Source organism: Buceros rhinoceros, unplaced genomic scaffold, assembly GCF_000710305.1.
Source record: "Buceros rhinoceros silvestris isolate BGI_N320 unplaced genomic scaffold, ASM71030v1 scaffold8224, whole genome shotgun sequence".
In the NCBI taxonomy this organism is placed as follows: domain Eukaryota; kingdom Metazoa; phylum Chordata; class Aves; order Bucerotiformes; family Bucerotidae; genus Buceros; species Buceros rhinoceros.
Genome location: NW_010406458.1, coordinates 18,946 through 28,509, shown reverse-complemented (window position 1 = coordinate 28,509; position 9,564 = coordinate 18,946). Strand labels below are relative to the sequence as shown.

General features: G+C 52.9%; 1 protein-coding gene across 1 annotated transcript in view; it reads left to right on the top strand.

Annotated features, from left to right (window-relative positions):
- The window catches only part of STK10 (serine/threonine kinase 10), a gene marked incomplete at its 5' end in the record, with an annotated part of 36,762 nt that overhangs the window by 13,029 nt on the left and 14,169 nt on the right, over positions 1-9,564 (top strand). The window contains 4 exons of the mRNA XM_010134093.1: positions 4,504-4,552; positions 6,889-7,038; positions 8,650-8,722; positions 9,418-9,564. Coding sequence (XP_010132395.1) covers positions 4,504-4,552; positions 6,889-7,038; positions 8,650-8,722; positions 9,418-9,564 — 419 coding nt within the window. The remainder of the gene's footprint in view (positions 1-4,503; positions 4,553-6,888; positions 7,039-8,649; positions 8,723-9,417) is intronic.

Sequence of the window (9,564 nt, the reverse complement as noted above, 5' to 3'; positions counted from 1 at the left end):
CCTTAAAGTTTAAAAAGAAAGGGGTCGTTTTTTTTTTTTTTTTTTTGTAGTAGCAGTGCTCAGACTGTGATGTGAAGGTTTTTAGAGGTAGGGAGAGCGGGCTCCGTTCTCAGTCTGCTGCCCAAATCGGTTGAGCATGCTCCTGGCATGTCCCCGTCGAGCTGCGAATGGGCCCAGTGTGGTGGCTGGGTTTCTTGCCATGGTGTTGGAGCTGAGACCATGGGGCTGTGGCAGAGTTGGAAGGCAGCCATCAGTCGGTCATTGTTGCTCTGGTCGCTCGGTAATTGGAGCTAGTGGCAAATTTTGCGTGTGCCCACAAGGTGTAGTTGCAATTGCCTGTGGACTGAAAACTCAAATGCCGATAGTGAGTAATCCCCAGGATTTATAACAGCTTTGAGGTGGCAGCGGGAGGGAGAGCTCCTGTTGCTACTGCGTGTCCCCCCCGCCAGCAGCAGCCTTCGGCAAGGAAGTCCCTGGACTCCTTGTGCAGAGGAAATTATTATAAACAGGATGTTTGCTCCAGCCCCGTTCCGGGCTGCTCGCTGCAGATCTTGCAGCAGACGCTCAGACTCCCTCACCCAGACCCCCAGCAGGAGGAGGAGGAAGTATAGCTGCTTCCCCCACCTCTAGTGAGTGTGAAGTTGCTGCTTTCAGGGTGTCAGCGTTGGGGCAGCGTGGGCCTCACCTCTGGTCACAAGACTGCAGAAGCTTTTTGGGGACCAGATGTATGAAACCTCAGTTTTGCGGTGCTGCTGTGGCTGGGCGGTGAGCCCTGTGCGGGGTGCCAGGTCGTGCAGGTCGCAGGGGGATTGCTGGGGGTGGCGGAGCACAGTGCAGGCAGCGCCCAGGGCAACACTGAGATTGGCACTGTCACTAGAGTGCTCACTGCTCCGGCTGTGACCTGGGGACACCTCAGTAAAGGAGTAGTCAGCCCATGTATCAAGGCACCTGGAAACAGTCTTAAGCAAAGAGTTAAACTCTTTGCAGCCCTTGAGTAACTCACCAGCCTCCTGGCTGCACAGATGCACAGACTTTTGTCAACAGCTTTCTTCTAGGATCCTCCCTACTCGTTCCTCATCCTGGCCAGAGCAGCAGGCTGCCCACCTCAGGGTGTCAGCCACCACCCGACCACCCCCCTCCCCACTGCGCCTCTTGGGGAGGTGCCTGCACAGCCCCTGCTCTCTGCAAGCACCCTGCATCCCCCAGCTCGCACACGGAGGGCTGTGTGCTGCTGCCACCAGGCTGCCTTCCTACCTACTTCAACAGAAAAACGCGTTGCAGGCTGGCCCTGCTCCTGGAAGGAAGTGTGTGTGGTGTGTGAGCTGTGGGATTGCCAGTTGCATTTGTTTAAATCAGGTTTTCTGGGCTGAAACGAGCCCATTAGGTTTTTTGGATATTCAGACAATCTGGGCACACCCATTCTTTGGCATCTCTGCCCTTGCTGAAAATGCATATTTTTAAGTTTTCCATATTCCCAGTGCCTGGCTTGCAGCCTGCTGTGCCTGCATAAACATACACGGTCATGCTGGTTCCGATGGCCTGATTTCCCTATTTTTCTCATTGCTAGACTGCAAACCCAAATAAAACTCTGTGAGATGAAATGCATCCCACAGGGATCCAGAGTGTGTTGTGCTTGGCCATTCCCCATTTAAAGCTCAGTGTATCTGGCAAGAGCACATTTCGGTTGTGCCAGCTGCACCCCTGGTAAGGAACCTCAGCACAACATCTGCCTGGGGGGACACCGCATTGGGCTCCTGGCGGCTCTGTTGACGGGGGAGGCTGTGGTGGTCACCCAGCTGGCTACCCTCTGTGGGTCTCACCTCTCAAAATTAAAATAACGTTTCTCAGTCTGGAAGCTGTGTAAGAGGAGTTGTGTGAGATGCCACGGGACTTAGTTGAGACACAAAGAGGCAGAAGCTGTAAAGCTGCTTGTTGAGCATGAGCACCTGGGTCATCTGGATGGCAAAAGCCATGTTAGCAGCTGATTTGGGCTGGATTGTTTGAAATTTTGGGACTGTTTAAATTCCGAGCTGAGCCTGGTAGCACAGACAAGCTTCTCATCAGGCCTTCACTACCAATTGAATGTAAGGGAGGCTGTCGCTTAAACCTGGAGACTCTCTTTGGGCAGGTAAGTTCCTTAGGAGCCTGAATCAGCAGGAGAAAGAAAAGATTGCCGCTGTGAGATGAACGAAACCTTGGACTGTGATTCAGTGATGAGACAGGATCATTTGTAGGGGCAGGTTTTCTGCCAGCCAGGGCAGCCCAAAGCTGCGATACTCAGAATTACGTGGAATCAGGTCTGCACTGTCTTTCTGCAGCTGCTGCAAACCCTGTGCCTGGGGCTCAGGTAGTGCAGCCAGCAGTTGCTTGCTCTTGGCTGGTCTGGGCTGGTGGCAGGTTAGGTGGTCTGGCAGAAGATGGCCCCCTACCATGGGCAGGATTGTGGTATCACTCTGCAGAGGTATCTGTGCCAGCAGAACCTTGTGCATTGCCTCAGGCTCCTAGAGCAAGGGGAAGCCCTTGCCCTCCTAGTTGGCAGGTTGGCATTCATGTGGGGCTTTTTTGGGGTTTGCTCCTGGCATTTTTGGGCTCTGAGGAGCCCAGGGAGGGCTGGTACCCACTGGTGGTGTTAGTCTGCTCTGATGAACCTGATGAGGAACACTATAAAAATAATTGGTTGAAAGCTCGTTTCAGCTAGAGCTGTTTTGGGGTGATGATGGGGCACAGGGGTCCAGTCAGGATCTCTGTGCCTGGGGAGACCATAGCAGGAGGCAATTCTTGTCTATACCTTTGTCAGTGAAGCTGCTGATGTTCTGGTTCAAGATATAACCTCAAGCAAGACATAATGACAAAAAATGTCAAAAAAGACATACTGACCTGGCTCATTTGTGTGAGGGCTCTGCTGTCCCACTGGCTTCCTCCCTGCCAGGCTCCTGCCCAGCTCCAAGCCAGCACAGATTTGTTCTGGTTTGTGATGGGTTCAAACATTTTCCCAGTTGCTTCTCTCCATCTGCCTGCTTCAAATGCTTCCCCAGCCCCAGCCTCTGGTTTTCCTTCTCTGCTTCCTCCGACGGTGTCTGTGTCACACTGCCAAGCCTGACTGGGTTTCTTTTTCTCAGTATTGTCTCCCCTACAAGTCTTGGACCTGGGCCGATTCTCACAGAGCAGTTCAAGGTTTGCTGCATCCCAGCACCTGATCCTGCTCCCCTTTCTCCTCCAGAACAAAGCAGTTGTGTCATTCACTGCTGCCCAGATCGATAACAGTGTTTCCTTTGTCCACATGTGAGAAATGCAGGACAAAAGGGTGGCATGTGGCTCACCTAGAGCTGTAGGATCAGACCATGGGAAAGAGGGAGCTTGAACCTTCTCCCCTCGGCTCCTGGTGTAGTGCTTAAAGCTGTGTTGAATAACATGACCTCCGCTTGAAGGGCTTGGAGAGCTGTGCTGGTAAACATTGCCTTCAGTTTGTTCAGTCGTTATCCTCAAAATAACCCCGGCATTTCACCTCACCGGTATGTTGCCCTGTGTCCCCTCGACAGGGAGAAGAGCTTGTCAGGGAGGTGGAACATCTCTTGTTCCTCATAACCCCTGGTTGCTTGAAATTTTAATCTATCCGAGCAGCCTTGCCTACCCCAAAGCGGGGTAGGAGCGGGGACTGGCACCAAGCCCCACCCCGGGACCAGTTCTGGCTGAGTTTGTGCAGAGGAGATGGGGGAGAGGAGCTGCATCCCCAAGGTGCTGGGGAAGGGCCCGCTCAGTGGGTGCTGCCCCACGCTGTGGGGGGACAGCAGGGGCCAGGCAGGCAGGTGTGGGGGGCAGACAGGACTCTGTGCATGTCCCTGGGAGAGAAACTGCATCAATCTAGTGAATGTACTTGACCTCTTTATTTATTGACATAGTTTTCCTTCAAATTGCTCAAAATCAAGAGAGCAACGAACTACTGAGCAATGGGGCGTGGCGGGGTGGGGGGGGCTGGGGAGCAAGGGGGAGATTAAGAAAATTTGAAGACCCAGCAGCCCTCCCCATCTCCATTTGTCAAAGGAAATCGTGCCTAATTTCTCCCGGCCACGTCAGCTCCCAGCTATGACAGCTATCTCATCCTGGTGGCCAGGCTGCTCTCTGGAGCCACCCTTGCTCCAGAATGCAGTGGGAAGAGATGTAAACAGAGAGGAAAGCAGAGCTGAAGCTGTCTGCTTGGGGTGGGCGTCCAGGTACGGGGCCTGCCATGACTGCTGGGGGTGTTGCAGTGATGGGGATGGTCCCTCTGAGACAGCTGCTGTGGGTGGTGTACAGGATCTGGCCCCAAGGCTTGGGTCCTGCTGCAGATGCCTGGAGGATGTGTCCTGGGGACAGCGAAGCCTCTGCATCCCCACGTGGGGCAACGGGGCAGCTTTCCATGCGGGGAAGCAAAACCCCACACATCTGTCTCCTCTACCCCACACAATGGGCTTTGCTCGGTGAGATGCAGACCTGACTTTAATTCCTCTCCTTTTGTTTCCCCAGATCATGATTGAGTTCTGTCCAGGCGGGGCGGTGGATGCCACCATGCTGGGTGAGTGCAGCACACGGTGCCAGGCTCTTCTCCATGCTCGGGGCAATGCCCGCAAGGTGTTTCCAGCCTTCTGGCACCCTCTCAGGGCAACCTTTGGACAGATGGCAGACGTGGGTGCCCCGGCTTCGCCAGCTACCGTTTCTCTCCCTTGAGTTTGCCTATTTTCATACCCGGAGCAGAAGGTGTGGCAGCCCTGGGGTGTTCCTTTAGCTATGTTTGTGATTTAAATGCTGCTGAGATCAGCAGATCACAAGGCATGGGGAGAAGGGAGAGTCTGGCTGGAGGGGGAAGATGGCTTTAAATATTTATCTGCCAGAGACACCGGGTGCTTGGGATCCTGTTCCCACAGCTTCCCCGGAAGGGCAGCGGGGCTGAGCTGTTTAATCTGGGCGGCTGTCACGATGAATATCCCAGGATCTTCTCGCTGACTTCTCCGTATGGTATCGGTCATCTGATGAAGCAGCAGAGTGTCTGAATAAACTGCAGTTTGCAGTAATTTCAGGAATCTTCCCTTTTTTAACTCCTCCTTTCCACACAGAGCCGCTGGGACTGGGAGTGCATGGGTGTTCCCCAAAACAGCTCTGACTGGAGCCACGGCCCCTCTGTGCCAGGGCTGTACAGACTCTGGGGTGGGGGAGGGGTGCGTGTGACATCCCCACTGTACGACAAACACTGCTTTGATGTCCTTTTGCCTGGAGCTCCTGGGACAGTCACATCTCCCTGGGGCTTACTCCCTTTCAGCTTTGGTATTTCCAAAGGCCTTATTTTCTTTTTATTTCCAGGAGAAGTACGGACACAAATTTGTCATCTTTGATTCAGCCCCTAAAACTCGTGGCTCCTTTAGGCAACTTCTTTAAAGCAGGTCCAAATAAACACATGATAGAGGACCTGTTCTGAAGTGCTGGAGGGAGCAATGCCTTCCCCCGGAAGACCTCAGCAGCGGCGCCTTATCTCTTGGGACACAAAAATCCCCCCAAGTATTATGGGGCCATGACCACTGCAGTTCATCTGGAGGACCTGGGAAGGGGTGGCATAGAAAACCAGGAGGAAGTGGCCTGCCTGTATTGCCATCACCCCCTGAATGAGGGGCAGGGGACACTGTCATAGCTCAGGAATGCTCCCAGCACTGGTACATATAGAGTTGATGCTCCCAGCATCAGGCAGTTCAGAGTTGCTGAATTCTGTCTGTTCCACCTCCTCATCCTCACCAGCAACTGGCGTGTGCCTTTGGAATCTCTTGTACAAAACCTGTGGCCCGCTGCACCTTGCTTTTGCCAGATGCTTCAGGGAGAAGGAAAATCAGCAGTTTCCTGCAGAGCAGGGGAAGTCTTGATGAGGAAGAGGAGGAACAAAGTGGCTGTCCCAGCATCCCCCAGCCTGTGATAAGATCCTTGCTCGGAGCAAGCATCTGTCTCAGTAGCTGGGGTCCATCCGTCAGTCCCCCGTCCTGGCTGTGCGCTTTGGGCAGCTGGAGTTGTGTAAAGCTTGGGCTGCTGTTGCTCGCTCAGCTGTGCTGGAGGGGGGATCTGCTCTGCAAAAGGCTTGGGAAGGAAGGGAGGGAGGGAAGCTCGGCTGACGCTCACCATCTGGAAGTTTGATGGTTTGCAGAGCCATCACCCTGGAAAGTGTTCTTGGATGGTGAAGGTGGCTGGGTAGAGCTCAGCAGGGAGGTACAGGGAAGACAGCGGGTATGAACTGGTGTGCTGGTACCTGGTGCTACCTGAAAAACCAGCTCAGAGCAGTAGGTAGGGATAACACTGAGCTTTTTATTGCTTGTTGCTTTGGGAAGTGGCATGTGCCTCGTGATGGACAAGGGGTTACGCTGCATCTCAGCAGCAGGGGTAGCTCCTTGGGAGATAAGAGCACACTGCTTAAGGAACCGCCTGGTGTTCAGCCTGTTTGACCCTGCTGCCCCCTGCAGCCCAGGTCAGCTCCCTCCTCTCCACAGCATCATCTTCATGCTAGGCGAGACCCAGCTTGCCTGTGGGTACCAGTTTTCCAAATTGGCAGGGAACTTGCAGTTCAGACCCCTGTCGCAGGCAAGCCTGGCTCCCCCCTCCTCATCTCCCCTCATCCACTATTCCTGGGCCAGACCCCTCAGCGGTGCATCCGAAAGCGGAAGCTATAAACCAGCAGCTCCAGGCAGGTGGGGTTGCGCTGTAAGTGCTGTCGTAGGAATAAATTACCATAACAAGCTGATTTGCATTGCTCTCCTGCTGCTTTGACACATGGACAGTAGTTTCTAAATGGTCTGCTGGGTAGCTCATGCCTTCCTGCTGCTCAGGTGGAGCATTGCTCAAATTCCTGTCCTGGTTAACATCTCTCCCTCCCTACAGAGCTGGACCGGGGCCTGACTGAGCCTCAGATTCAAGTGATTTGCCGCCAGATGTTGGAAGCTCTCTGTTACCTCCACGGCAAAAAGATCATCCACCGTGACCTGAAGGCAGGCAATGTGCTCCTCACCCAGGATGGGGACATCAAACTCGGTGAGCTGCCCGGCACAGCTTGTTGGAAGAGTGGACGTGGATATGGTGCTGTTTGGGACCATTTCACGCTACACTAATAACAGCCACTAATGACTCCCACTAGTGGGAGCTGGACTGTAGCATTCGGCTATGTCCAAGGGTGAGGGTGATTGAGGGATGCTCTCTGCCTTCTGCTCTGTCTACAGGCCATCGGCTCCTTGTCTGCTGGCTGATGAGCTCAGGCAGAAGGTGGGGGAGAACTTTGTATTGTTTCATGGGAGGCTAAACCTACCATCGAGCTGTGTGCTGTGCTTAGTCTCCAGCTGGGCACTAAGACTTCTTGAGCCACACCTGTGCTCAGGCCCTTCATGGACTTCCCTTTTGTGAATTTGTATAATTCTTCTTTGACTCAGTTTTTATGCTTTTTGGCCTGCTGAGCATCCTGTGCCCGGTGCCAGTTGGCAGGGCCGGAAACTGGAAGAGTTCATCTTGTCTCCAGAGCAGGTCTGGTGGTGACAGGGCAAGTTTTGCCAAAAGGTTTCTTTGCCAGCTCACCATGGGCCTGAGTTAAATTGTCATCCAGCGACCTGCTGGGGGTTGAGAAGGTAGCTTTGTCTGTGGGGACTGGTTCAGAAAGGTGCAGATGTCCTCTGGACTCTGACGAGGGGTGCCAGTGTATGTGGGGTGTTCTTGGGATGTGTCTGTGGTTGCTGATGGAGACCAGCCAGCCTGGGAACCTTTCTGATGACCATGATTTGGGCTCCAGCGTACCTCAAAGCAGTCAGGGCCAAACAAAGTAACTACAATGGCTCATAAGCTGTCCCTAACCAACATTGCCAATGTTTTGCAGTGGTTTATGACATTTCTTTTATATCATTTTCATTTTAGCACCAGTACTCTCAGTGCACACTTCAGATATGAGGAGACAATACTTACTCAAGTACAGGATACATTAAAAAAAAAACAACAAACAAATAAAAACAACATCAAGATGTTTTATTTCTGATGACATCAGTACATCTGACTCTGCTGGCTTGGGCCAAAGCTGACCCACAGTCAGGGCAAGGTGCAGCTGAGCCCAGGGTGCAGATGGATAACAGCTCCTCCAGAGGTCCTGAGGGCCACCTTGGGGAACAAAGTGACCTGGAGTGGACTCAGTACCCTCTGCGGGTTTTACCAATTTGATATGGGTTGGCTTGGCTTCAGCAGCTCTCTATAGAAGGGACAAAATCAGGGAAAGGCTGCTGTGCACATGGAGCTGAAGGGAAGAGAAAGAATGTAAGAGCACTTTGGTTTTTCTGCTGTAAAATGAGACTTTTTGCTACGAAATCTCCTGAAAGTAAGCTACTACAGAGCTGCTTTTGTTTGTGGAAAAGATCTTGACTTTCCCCTAGATGTCTAGGATTTGGGTGGCTTGTTACGCCCCTATCTCATGGGAGAGGAAGGTCCCTGGTGGTTATGTATCTGAAAACAAATACAGGTTTTGGTGCTCAGTTTCTAGGAAACAGCACTTTGTATCATATTCTTGCCTTAAATGTGTGTTTGCTTTTAACTCTGCATTTCAGCCAAGTGTGCTAATTCGGAAGGGTCTTTCAGTTTTCCTATGGCATCTAATGTTACTGCTCTTTGCAGCTGACTTTGGAGTGTCTGCCAAAAACATGAAAACCTTGCAGAAGCGAGACTCCTTCATTGGGACCCCTTACTGGTGAGTTGCTTGCTGAGAAATCCTGTGTTCCTGAGGAGCTTCACTCTTCTGATAATCAGGCTTGCTGAGATGGAAGCCGATGGCCTTTGGGACGTGTCGGACCGTAGTGCCTCACTGGGCATGGGTGGGAGGGTTTTAACAAGGTGTCTTAGCCAGTGTCCACACGTGCAAGGGTTTCCCTCACCTGAAGGGAGCTTTGGTGGTGTGGGAGCATTGCCCGGTGTCACGGTGACCTGAGCTGGCCTAGGGACCATCATGGGATGCAAGTGTTCTCACGTGTGTGCGCTCCCCACTCCTTCCACCGGGGGGGTGGGGTGGGCTTTGAAGCAGCTCCAAGCACATGGGAATGACTCTTCGCTCCAGAAACTCAATCTCTAAATCACCCGACTTGCTGAAGGAATGGAATCGGCAAGGATTAATTTATTGTCTGAAGCAACGTCTGCGCCAGATGTCAATGGCCTGGGGGTTTCCACTGCATGCCTGGGCTGACTCAGCTGGCCTGCAGAAGAGGGGAGGGGGTTGGACCCCTTAGAGAAGATGCTGCCTCTTTCGAAACCCAGAGCTAGGAGGAAGGGCTGGGGATTTTACGCAATACTCTGGATTATTTAAAGCACTTAATTGCTGCTGCAAGGCTCACGCTGAGTGGCAACGGTGTCATCCCTCCCTATTCCCACTCTTTGCTCTGCCCTTTGCAGGATGGCCCCAGAGGTTGTGATGTGCGAGACCATGAAGGACACTCCGTACGACTACAAGGCGGACATCTGGTCCCTGGGAATCACGCTGATCGAAATGGCCCAGATTGAGCCACCCCATCATGAGCTTAACCCCATGAGAGTCCTGCT